Source organism: Bos mutus, chromosome 28, assembly GCF_027580195.1.
Source record: "Bos mutus isolate GX-2022 chromosome 28, NWIPB_WYAK_1.1, whole genome shotgun sequence".
NCBI lineage: Eukaryota > Metazoa > Chordata > Mammalia > Artiodactyla > Bovidae > Bos > Bos mutus.
This window is the reverse complement of record NC_091644.1, coordinates 36,101,535-36,113,827: the sequence shown is the minus strand read 5'-3', so window position 1 is coordinate 36,113,827 and position 12,293 is coordinate 36,101,535. Positions and strand designations below refer to the sequence as shown.

General features: G+C 47.9%; 1 protein-coding gene across 6 annotated transcripts in view; it reads left to right on the top strand.

Moving 5' to 3' along the window:
- Nucleotides 1–10,635, top strand: part of MTR (5-methyltetrahydrofolate-homocysteine methyltransferase) — a 129,657-nt gene extending 119,022 nt beyond the window's left edge. For all 6 annotated transcript variants that reach the window (XM_070364872.1, XM_070364871.1, XM_070364873.1 and 3 more), the window contains 6 exons: nucleotides 710–865; nucleotides 2,459–2,655; nucleotides 5,158–5,358; nucleotides 6,034–6,226; nucleotides 7,678–7,790; nucleotides 8,240–10,635. In XM_070364872.1, the coding sequence (XP_070220973.1) occupies nucleotides 710–865; nucleotides 2,459–2,655; nucleotides 5,158–5,358; nucleotides 6,034–6,226; nucleotides 7,678–7,790; nucleotides 8,240–8,326 (947 nt within the window). In that variant the 3' untranslated portion in view covers nucleotides 8,327–10,635. The remainder of the gene's footprint in view (nucleotides 1–709; nucleotides 866–2,458; nucleotides 2,656–5,157; nucleotides 5,359–6,033; nucleotides 6,227–7,677; nucleotides 7,791–8,239) is intronic.
- The last annotated feature ends 1,658 nt before the right edge of the window (nucleotides 10,636–12,293 follow it).

The following is a 12,293-nucleotide window of genomic DNA, read 5'->3' as shown; positions in this document are numbered from 1 at the left end:
CAGTGCATGGAATTCTCCAGGCCAGAATACTGGAGTTAGTAGCCTTGCTCTTCTCCAGGGGATCTTCCCAATGCAGGGATCGAACCCAGGTCTCCCGCATTGCAGGTGGATTCTTTACCAGCTGAGCCACCAGGGAGGACCAGGAATACTGGAGTGGGTAGCCCATCCCTCCTCCAGTGTATCTTCCCGACCCAGGAATCAAACCAGGGTCTCTTGCATTGCAGGCGGATTCTTTACCAACTGAGTATGAGGGAAGCCCATATGTATCAGTAGGCAATATAGATTATTGATCATGTTTTAAAACTTGATGGGTGTGGCTTCTTCTATGTGTCTTTCCCCTGTGCATTTTCTTTTAGTGTTATCTTCCTCTGTACAAGTGAAGGTGAGCCCAGTCTGCCTTTTTCTTGGGCGAGGGTGAGGGGAGGGGTTGAGGGAAGTTTCCAAGGGTGATGTAGTCAATCAGCTGCAGGGGAAGAAGACTTTTATTTAAGATGTGCTGCAGAATTAGGTCTTCTCCACAGTAATTTCGAGTTCCCCTCTTTGTAAAACAACTCCTCTGGGTGACAGGAGGGAGGCAGGGCATGGGAGCTGACAGAGCAGGATGGAGCAGGCCAGGAAGGCTTCTCATAGGTGGCTCTGGGCACAAAGGGTGCTGAGCCACAGGCCTGCCCTGGCATCATCAGGGTTGACGGCTACTCCTTTCCTGCAGTGAAGCCCATGTTCCTCGGGACTCGGGTCTTTGAAGACTACGACCTGCAGAAGCTGGTGGACTACATTGATTGGAAGCCTTTCTTCGACGTCTGGCAGCTCCGGGGCAAATACCCGAACCGAGGCTTTCCCAAGATATTTGACGACAAAACTGTAGGTTAGTACCATAAGTGCTTCCGTCCTGCTCTGATATTCAAGACATTGTTTTGGGCCCTTGAAGATGAGAATAGGTAGTGGAGCAGTGGGTTTGGATTATGCTGGATGGAGTGTTTTGTTTTTTGTTTTTTGTTTTTTCTTTTGGCTGCACCTCAAAGCTTGTGGGGTCCTGACCAGGGATCGTACCTGGGTCCTTGGAGTATGGAGTCCTAACCCCTGGGCTTCCAGCAGATTCCTAGAGTTCATTGTTACAATATGATATAGGATATTGTTTACCTGCTCAGTCTTTTGATGGTTTTTAAACTGCTGGGTTGATTGTTATTTATTGACTAAACTTGGCATTTCGCTTACCCATTCTGTACTGAATCTTTGTGGACATCCATTACTTGCTGGGCATTGGGGATCTGCAGAGAAGACGTATCATGGCTGCCATCTGGTACCTGCTGGCTGGGGCAGCCGTGGAGGGTGATTCTCGTATGACAGACCGGGCTTCTGCTTCAGGGCTAAGCCCAGGCCTCTGTGGACACCACACCGGGAGATGAGCTCAAGCTCAAACTGGAAGATCAGGAAAGGCTTCCTGGAGGAGATGGTTTGAACTGCTCTTTGAAGATTAAGTGGGAGTTACTGAGGCTGGGACTGGGAATGTGAGATGGTGATGAAGTAAGGACACTCCGGGCCGAGGAGACCAAGTGGGAAGGCACGGGCATTTGGGCTGATTTGAATGGCAAGGAGTCCATTGTGCCCAGTGGAGGCAAGGGTTGGGGGCAACAAGCCAGTCGATAGATAATCTGCTTCTGTCTTCCAGCCCTGCCTCAGAGACATGGGATCTAAGCCCATGAAGGCTAAGCCCTTCAAAGGGTTCAGTAACAGCCAGCTCAGAGCGAGATGAGGAGTGGACTGCTGGACATGTGGGGTTAGGGCTGAGAGGAGCCTGAGAGACCGCCCCTTGCCCCCTTCCTGGAGGGATCCCTGGGGTTCATATTAGGATTCAGGGATACAGCAGCTCTCAGGCTCCCCAGGGTGCAGTAGTGAGAAAGGGGCTCTAGTTCTGAAGTGCTCTGGGGTGATCACAGGGAGCAGTAGAGAGGCCAAAGTAGAGCTGGCCGGCCAGGCCCTGGTGAGCCCTGAGGCCCTGCTGGCACTGCTGTAGCCAGGCGAGGCCTGTGGGATCCCTGCAGCACCCGAACCCCACTCCACTCTGCAGGCTCTTCTGAACCCCAGGGGTCACGGCGAGGTCAGGGGGGCTGTGTGTGCACAGGGAACGCGGTGACGGGAGGATCTGGCCTGCTTTGTGTCACTCTGTCTGACACGTTACTGCAGGGAGTGAGAGCTGGCGCCCTGCCTTTTGTTAAATGGAAAAATCTGAGTGGTGTGAGCTGGTTGAGCCGACTATGTCTGGGAGCTGTACTTAGCAGAACCGCTGAACCCTCAGCTGCTGCACCTGGGGCTGTGCTGACTGCAAATACTGACTTAAAATGTTTGAGAGGAGAAGAGAGGAATAAGGAGGGAAACTGGGGACAAGTAGTAGTTTTAAAAAGCTTTCTCTAGTGGGTGCTATTGAATCTCTAAGTGAATTCTTATATTTTCCTAATAGGTGAAGAGGCCAAAAAGGTCTACGATGATGCCCAAAATATGCTGCAGGCACTGATCAGTCAGAAGAAGCTCCAGGCCAGGGGTGTGGTTGGGTTCTGGCCAGCACAGAGCATTCAGGATGATATCCACCTGTACGCGGAAGGCGCAGTGCCACAGGCCTCGGAGCCCATAGCCACCTTCTACGGGCTCAGGCAGCAGGTATGGAGGCCGTGCTGCCAGCGGGCACGGATAAACAAGATTGGCATAAGTCTGAGCTTTGTGTTAGCTTGGCTCCACGCCCCCTCACCCCAGATGACCCATCGCAGTCATGAGCCCGAGGCTTTGTGATGGAGAGAATGGGGCAACACGGGTTTGGAAGCTGGGCCTCAGGCACCAGCAGGAGGGAGATGTTTCCTGTCAGATTGGATGGGTGAGGAGTAACGCTGCTGTTGCCTCGGGGTCACACACAGGTGGACTTTCACTTGCTCAAGAATGTCGGTTTGGGTCCAGGCCTGTTGTTAAACCAGGCTGGTGGCCCCCTTTCTCAAGGAGAAAACAGGTGGGAGCAGACTTCCACTGCATGTCTACTGGGGGCCAGCTGCTTAGTAGGGCACTTGATGGAGCATCTTGTTTAATTTCCACTCAGCTTGTTGGCAGGCAGTGTCTATGTGCAGAGGAGAACACAAGGTCCAGTGGAGAGTACGCTAAGCCCCACAGCTTGGAGGGAGCCCAGCCTGTCCACACCCTCACACCACTGGCTCCTCCTGGGTCAGAGAACAGGCTGTTCTGCACACGGCTCCGTCTCTGTGCCCCTGCCATTAAACATGCAAGTTTTTAAGCATGTCCCTTCAGCTGCTATAAAAAAACAAGGTGTCCTAATCAACTGGAACCAGAATTCACCAGTCATTAACAAAGGGTGGTAGAAAGTTATTTTTGCAGGGTCTTAACTACCATTCTCAGTCCTTCAAAACTATAGTATTGCTTTTCATCATAACCACCATATAATTCATAATGACAGATATTTTAGCTGTAACAACATCTGAGGGAATCCTTAAACTGGGGACATTAAAAGGTACCTTAACAAGTTAAATGGGAGTAGTTACAGCCTTGCTGTGTGCACCCAGGCCCGGCACATCCTCACTGTGCACTCAGGCTCAGATACCGCAAGACACAAGAGGATTCTGATGTTAAGTTCTCGCCCCGCCTCACTAGGGAATTAGTGACTTTCCTTTTACCAAAGTAACTCAGTTCAGAAACCTCCTCCCTGGCCTGAAGTTCCCTCCTTCAGTCCTGTGTCCTCTGATCTCTTTTTACACCCAGCACCGTTCCTGTCCAGGCAGTCTATGATGGACGGTATTAGGGCATTTAATGTAATGACCTCAGTACGTATATACTTACCTGGATAGATATTTCTAAGGAGGTGCTTTTTTTCCAGTACACTGGAAAATTCTGACTATAGCGACTCACTGCACTGGCGGGGGGTCTTCTCTTCTGAGTGGCTCTGATCACTGTGTCTTTGAAAGTGCTGTGGGGCTCTATGACCTGTCTCTCCTTATGGTGCCGGGAAGCTTTGCCTCTCCCTCTGGCTTTTGTTAGCAAAGAGCAGTTGATGGGCCGAGTGCAACTGGAAGGCAGCTTCTCCCTGCGGGGCTGGCCCTGGGTCTATGACATTCCCATGTGCCTTTGTCTGCTACCTTCTTGCCTGCAGCCGCTTAACCATTTTCTGCCCGTGTTGATTAAACTGTACTTGTTTCTAGAGCTGGCAAGCAAATAACTACGAAGATTCTGGCTGGCTGCTTACTGATTATTCGTTCTGTCCTAAGTAATGCTGCCTAGTGGTCAGGAGCCTTGGTTGTGGATCTGACCTGCGACTCTCTGGCCTTGAACTAGTTCTTCAAGCCCTTGCTGCCTCAGATTTCTTGTCTGTAAAATGGAACTGATGGTATCACTTACTTCACAGGGTTATCGAGATGATTTAATTAATTAGTTCATATAAAGCACCAACTAATGCCTGATATATAGTAAGCACTCAGTACATATTAGCCATTCACTATTTACCTTCTCAGCAAATATGTGTTGCTTGTGAAACATGTGTAAGAGTTTGCTTGTCAACTTAGCAGCAGGAAGAGTCAGTCATCAGTTGGAGATGGAAAACAGGGAGAATGGCTGCCTGGCCTGAGGAGAGAACCCCAGAAGCAGATCCTGCTTTGTTTAATCAGTGTCCTTAGCTGTCTCATGACTCACCACCACCCATGGCTGGCAGCATGTGGCCCTGTGTTGCTGACCTTGGCCGTTGGTTGAACTGCTTCTGTCAATGCAAAGTAGAGGCTTATACACCAAGTAGACCTCTTTTGAACATAACTTCAGGATTTAATGTTGATCTCTAATTGACAACACTTTTGGAGAGAAAAAAAAATATCTTATGTAACTGTTTAGGGTTCCAGTTCCAGTAGGCATTCAGTAGATATTTGTGAGTGTGTGAGGTTAACTGGTTTCTCAACTGTGTGTACATCATATCGTATAAGTCTCGTTCCATTTGTTTATTCAACATGTGTTTATTGAACACTCTATATATCATGCACTCTTCTAAATACTGGGGTGAACACAACAGGCAGCCCCGTTTGAAGCTTGTATTCATTGGAAGATGCTAGATTGCTGTTTGCTGTGTGTTAGCGCCCCATCCATGCTAACGGCCGCTCCACCCACTCCTTGCGTTTCAAGGCCGAGAAGGACTCTGCCAGCTCGGACCCCTACCTCTGCCTCTCGGACTTCATCGCCCCTCTGCACTCAGGCATCCCCGACTACCTGGGCCTGTTCGCCGTTGCCTGCTTTGGGGTGGAGGAGCTGAGCAAGGCCTATGAGGAGGAGTGTGATGACTACAGCAGCATCATGGTCAAGGCGCTGGGGGACCGGCTGGCCGAGGTAGAACCGTGGTGCCCTGAGGCCAGGGTCCAGGGCTGGGAGCCAGGGACGGGACGGGCATGTGTGTTTATGCATGTGTGTGCTTGAGTGCGTGTGTACTCCTGGCTCTAACAACACGTGTACTCTTAGATCTTGAATTCATGAGTTGCTCTCATGCCTCATCTTTGGGCACAGAGCAGCCTTCAGCAACACTGTAGTTGGAACGGCCCCCAGAGCCTTGATACAATGTTTTCCAGAAGAGCCAGAGAAAAGCCAAACAGATTTCTGATTCAGAGCTTCTAGTTCTGATGGTGAACTCCTCGTTAGATCCCTCATCTTCCTCTGTGGGGTGGGGCAGCCTATGTTGCTGTGGGGGCCACTTCCCTTTTCCCGAGGCCACTGTCACGATCCACCCACCCCTCCTGGCCACCGTAAACCAGAACCTGAGAGTCAGGAGAAAGTTTGAAGGGCCTCAGAGCTCAGATCTTGGACTATGACCTTTCAGAGTCCAGACAGAGACCAAAATTGAGCCCCAGAGCCGCTGGTGACACTACAGATGAGTTGAGACTGTCGGCTGTCACTTGTCCCTCTGCGGATCTTCCCTGCCTGCAGGGCGAGTGGGATAGCAGGCAGGATGGAGGCAGGAGAGGGGCTCCCACCTCTGCCTGAGCTGTGTGTTCCGTGTCCTGGTCCCAGGCCTTCGCTGAGGAGCTGCACGAGCAGGTCCGCAGGGAGCTGTGGGGTTACTCTAGTGGTGAGCAGCTGGCTGTGGCTGACCTGCGGAGACTGCGCTACGAGGGCATCCGGCCGGCGCCCGGCTATCCCAGCCAGCCTGACCACACTGAGAAGCTGACCATGTGGAGGCTGGCGGACGTGGAGCAGCGCACAGGTCAGTGCTGGAGAGGGGCATGAATCTTCCTCAGGTGACACACACAGTAGCGAAGGAGAGGCATGAAGGGGTGACGGGGAAAACATGGAGAGGGGCTTATGGTAAAATCCCCAATCGCGTCTTTCCTCAGTGTGCGTGTGCTGAAGTCGTGTCCAACTCTTTGTGACCCCATGGACTGTAACCTGCTAGGCTTCTCTGTCCATGGGATTCTCCAGGCAAGAATACTGAAATGGGTTGCCATGCCCTTCTCCAGGGAATCTTTCCAACCCAGGGATTGAACCCACATCTCCTGCGGCTCCTGCTCTGGAGGCAGATTCTTTACTACTGAGCCACTGAGGAAGCCCTTTCCTCACTGCTCACAGTCTGTTCTAGCACTTCACCTCCATAACATTATTATTTTCCAACAAGAGGAAAAGAAACAGATTTTAATTTCTGCACATGGAGGTCCTGTAGAAATGGGACCTCTTCCCTCCATATTATCAAGTGGTGGTCTTACATTTCCATCTTTAGGTTTATCAGTTTATTATTTTCCCTTCACCACAACAGATGGGAGCTTAGCTGATTCATACCATCTCACACATCGCCTACCCCATTCCTTAATATATGTGTGTTACTGTTTTCAGCCTCTCCACTAGTGAGTGACCTCTGTAACCTCTAGTAAGTAACACACTTCACATCGCTCTGTCCTTCCATTCCTTCCAGGAGCATCCCTGGACTTTGGTCTCACAGAACTCTCATCCTTCCCTTCTGCTCCCTTCCTCTTTATATCTACACTACTGTTAACGCACTGTTAGTGGAGGTCATCAGAAGCGTGCCATCCACGCTGGAGAATCAAAGAATGTAGGTGCACGTGGGGAGCTGTGAGGCTTGTTGAATCTGGGCTGGCAGGCTCAGCACAGGCTCAGGAGCCGGGCGGTGGGGATTTAGGACCCATAAGCCAGCGGGGTGACCTTTGGCAAAGCACTAAACCTTCACACTGCCCTGTTGCCTAGTCCAGAAAGTGAATGGCGTAGGCTAGGTAGCCGTGACGTGGGCTCTTGCTTAGTGGGGCCCAGCTGTCAGTCATCCCTTAGTGACCTTGGCCCCACAGGAGCCTCTGCAGTCCCAGATGGTGTCCTCAACTCCAGGGTTGGGGTCCTTGTTTAGAAGGCCCGGGTGTAGCCTCTGTGACTGATCTTGGAGGGCGGGGGAAGAGTGTACAGTCTTCCAGGCCTCCTCCCCACCCCTGCCCTGGTCACAGGAGATCTGCATGTCCTAAATTTGTTCATCCCCTTGGTGGGAGTTTGCTATACTACTCTGCTCACGGCTTTCATGCCACATCATGTGTCCACCTAAAAGGCACAAGTTCACTCTCACTCACTTGTAAATAAGACTTTATTGGGTGCCAGCAACTGGCAGGCCTGTCTCAGCACTGAATAAATGTGCCTTTTTCCTCATGGTGCTCTCCTCAGGCATTAGGTTAACAGAATCGCTGGCCATGGCACCTGCTTCAGCAGTATCTGGCCTTTACTTCTCCAACTTGAAGTCCAAGTATTTTGCCGTGGGGAAAATTTCCAAGGATCAGGTAAGTTAGCTGTTTCATTGTAGGCGGCATCCCTTGGTGCCTGTCTTGTTTTAAATGGAACTGTTAAAGCTATTTTACATGTGAATGAGAATAAAATGAGAGGCAAAAGATGAAGAAATTTACCCCCACTAATGTCTTGCTTTGGTTTCAACTCATTACTCCAATTCTAGTCCTCCCAGGTATAAATAGACCACCCTCCCCTCCCCTCCCCCTCTCACCCCAGCCAGGCCTCTAAGCACCAGATAGTTACTACATATTGTTTTTCTGCCCAGAGAATAAGGCACTCTAGTGAATAAATAAATATCTGTCTCTGCTTAACTCAATGGATCACTATTAATATTAAGATAAGACGTGGAAAGTACTTAGAGTATCTTAGTGAATGCTGAGCGAACTTTAGTTCAGAAAGTCATATCATTTTGTTTTAACAAACTGCCTTTAATCTTTTGCAGATTGAGGATTATGCTTCGAGGAAGAACATGTCTGTGGCCGAGGTTGAGAAATGGCTTGGACCCATTTTGGGATATGATACAGACTAACTTTTTTTTTTTTTTTTAACCTGTCTGTACTTGGTGATCCTCAGGGAAACAGTCCAAAGTGCCTATTATAATCATAACAGCGCAATGGCCAGGAGCCCATCTGCATCTGGTTGCCCTTTGCACCACTCCAGGGTGCGGACCTTTGGGGGGACCTTATAGAAGACCAGGGTCTGGACTTTGAATAAAGAGCAGCGAGTCAGACTCCAGGGGTGTCCCTGGTCCCTTGGGGACTAGAACAAGCTGGAGATGGAGGTCTTTTGCATTTCAAAGCAAGTCAGACTTTTTTCATTTTTATCCCAGACCTAGGAGGTCACTTCAGTTGAATAGAAAATGTGACCCTTTGGCAGAGTGATGCTGTGAGCAATGGGACATTTAAATCTGAGTGGTTAGAGCTGTTACTCTGACAGGGAAGAAGCATCACTCTGCTCTCTCCCGGAGACCTCCTTTCCTGAATCCTCCAGGAGATGCTTAAAGGCATCCCTTTAGCCAAAGGCACACTCTCTCTGAGGCTTATTAGAGGCGCTCAGGCTGCTTGCCCTAGCGAGTTAAATACAGCATTCTCCAAGCATTTTGTTCTCTCATAATTTCCTATTCCCTCTCCCTGAGGGGGAGGAAGGAGGTAGGCAGAGGCAGCGGCTGCTAAGGGTGGTTAACCCCTGGGTCCTGTTCCAGAGTTGAGCAGGCTCAGCTGCACGTCCTGTGCAGAGTGGGTGGACGGGCAGCCTCACTTCTCAGTTCTTCCTTTTCTGCACTGCCCCAACTCCAAACTTGTACGGTATCGGAACAGCACGTGGACTTGTTCATGGTTAGTGCAGGGAGATGGTTGAGAGCGTGGGCTTTAAGTCAGACACACCCGGATTCAAGTTTCAGCTTTGCCACATGCTTGCTGTATGACGGAGGCAAATTACTTCAGTTCTCTTAACACAATTTTCTCATCTGTAAAATGGGGACAGTGATACTAGTTCCTCTCTTGTGGGCATGAGACGTGGATTAAATGAGAGAACGCATGTAAGGCGGGTAACATGGGTCTGGCATATAGTGAGAGCTTGATAGACAGCAGCTTCTGTGAGGTCTCTAGAGCTCAGCACAGGGTAGGTACTCAAGGAAAGGGAATAAGAGATTGATGGGGTGAAAAGACATTCAGGAAGTGCACGTGGGAATGACTGGTTCCGTATACTAGGTACCCTTTCTGGAACACACTTGAACACAGTGACTGGAGTAAGAAGCTACTTTCTATGTCATTGGCATCATCAGATCTCATTTCCTGTAAGACAGTCCCCTCTCCCCTCGTGGTATAAGCTGGCCTCATCCCAAAGCAGTTACATCAAATATACACTCAGGTATGTTGGAGGTGAAAGGGGGAAAAAGCTTAGCAGTTGATAATCCTATATAACAGCATATACATGTGTTCCTGAAGAGTAACATGGCTTTTCAGGCATCACTGGCCCTTAAAGAGAGAATTATATGCTTTCTTTTAAAAAGAGAATTATATGCTTTCTTTAGGGTCCATTTAATCTGTCCTAGATGCTCAGTTGGAGGACTTATTCCTCTTCCGTAGCAGCTCTGTTACTCTAGGTGTTGGCACATCCTTCTGTATAAGAAAGAATAATCTTTTCCTAATATTTTAATTTATTTTATCTGAATCACACTTGTTAAAAGTTTCCCAGTTTCATTAAATGTTTACCATATCTTTTCTCAACTCATAATGTGACAGAACGGCTTCCTTCATTGTATTGTTGATCTGATCCTGTGATGGATGCCTTTTATCTAAAGACAAAACCAATTTGTTCAAGTTTGAGCCCCTGTATTTTCATTAAAGAATATAGAAGATAGCTTGAGGAAAACCCCTTCTTTAATTTATGTCAGGTGACCTCAAAGGCAGGAAGGTGACCATGCTGTACCCGGAGTCTTTTCTGTGTCTCTGTCATCTAGAACGTCACCTTGTCGTCAGCATCCATGGCTCTCACATCCACTCGCTCACTCTCATCATTCCCCTTAGGGATCCCATGTTTATTTTTCCCTCTAAAGAAGCACTTGTTTGGCAGCTTGCTCACTCTGCTACCTGTGTATGGGATGGAGGCCAATGTATGGGATGATGGTAGAGGTCAGGTCTCATAATGTCCTGTTTCTCCTCTGAGACATTCTGCTATTCCTTCCTTTCACAGCTGGGCTCATTTAGAGACTAGCCTGTCTTCTCTCCATTTTTCTCAGGCTTGTCTTCAACAAGTATCTGAGTGTCTGTTTTACGCCAACCACTTTTTCCCATTCTCTCCTTAACTCAGTGAAGTTAAGTGTTTTTTTTTTTAAAACCCATCTCTTCTGTCATAAATGACCTCTTAATTGTTAGATCTGTTAAGATCTAACATTGGCTATTCTAGTGATTTTTCTTCTCTGGATTTGGGCAATGTTGACCACTTCAGAAATCGTCTTTCCCTGTTTCCTCCTGACTTCACTTTTCTGGTTAACTTTACATGTTTCTTATTTCTTAGCTTCTTTCATAATTTTCTCTTCCTCTATCCATTTAAATCCTAGTCCTCACGATCCCATCACTAGTTACCTTCTTAGTCATGTAGTTTCAGTGGGCAATCTCATCAAACTAGTATCTTTATCCAGACTCCTCTGTCCTGAAGAACATAGCATAGCAAGCATCCAGTATACAAGAGACACCTCAAACCCAGTGCGTCTCAAACCAATATCATCTTACTCTTCTCAAATTCTTGATATATTCAGTAAGGAAGAATTCTACCATCGCTCCAACAGAAACCTCAAACTCACCCCAATTTGCACATAAAAGACACACTTTTAGTTGGGAAGGTGAAATACTTTCCCCAATACCTTAACCAGATGGTTAAGGCGGGCAGTGTTTTAGGTTAAGGCCTGATTTGGGACTTGAAGTATAAAGGTGAAGAAGCAAGGTAGAAACAAGTGAAGAACTGCCTTTGTTCATGAATACTGAAGGTTGTAAGGGTGTCAGATCTCCCCCTTAATTATCTGTAGACTCAACGCCATTTCAAGCAGAAATTCCAACAGAGGTTTGCTGAATGTGATGAGCAGATATTTAAATGTTTGTGGAATGGCAAAGGACTAAGATAGCTGGATGCTTCTAACTATGATGAAGAGGTTGAGGAGACTTACAAGATGGTAAGTTTTATTGTGGAGTCTGTGGTGTATGTGGTGCAGGCGTTCTGAGCAGTGCAGTGAAATGAGGAGCCTGGAAAGTAGCCCATGCATATATACTGACCTCTGAGATATGATGAGATGGCATGGCAGGTCAGTGGGGGACGAAGGGTGACTCCGTAAGTAGTTTTAGAACAACGGTTATTCTTACGGAAAAATGAAGCTCGGTTCACGCCTCACGTCTCACCTAGCAATCAGTCCCAAATACGTTAAGGTCTGAGTTGCAAAAAGCAAATATTTAAATGTTTGCATGAAGAAAAAATTTGTTCCTGTGGGCAGGAACAAATCTCTTGAGACATATGCTAACCATTAAAGATGATTAAGTCAAATATATTCAAACTAGCACTTAGGTTAAGCTAGTAAACAATTTAGTGTAGTAAAAAGACAAACCAAGACTTGATATTTACAATACTGTTAACTGAGAAGGAAGTAGTAAGAAGAATATAGAGAGAATTCCTATTTTTTAAATAATAGGAAACAGACTTCCTCTTCCCAGGATGGTATCTAGAGGCATTCAGGACGGTCCAGCATTTGATTATGCCGCTATAAGCTTTCCTACAATACAGCCTCTTAACAAGACTAGGCTGTCCTTAACCCCTGGTAATAGAATCGTTTACCTTTATACCAAGAAAGTTGGGATAGCACTAAAATCCGCATGTGGTGTGTGCCCAGGCCACCTTCAAGGAGTTTGTGCTGTGAGACCTAAGGTTCTTTATGAGGTGGTCTAAAGCAAAAAGACATGTCAGCCAGGCCTGGTTTTCTGTGTGGATATATGTCTGTTACAGGATCA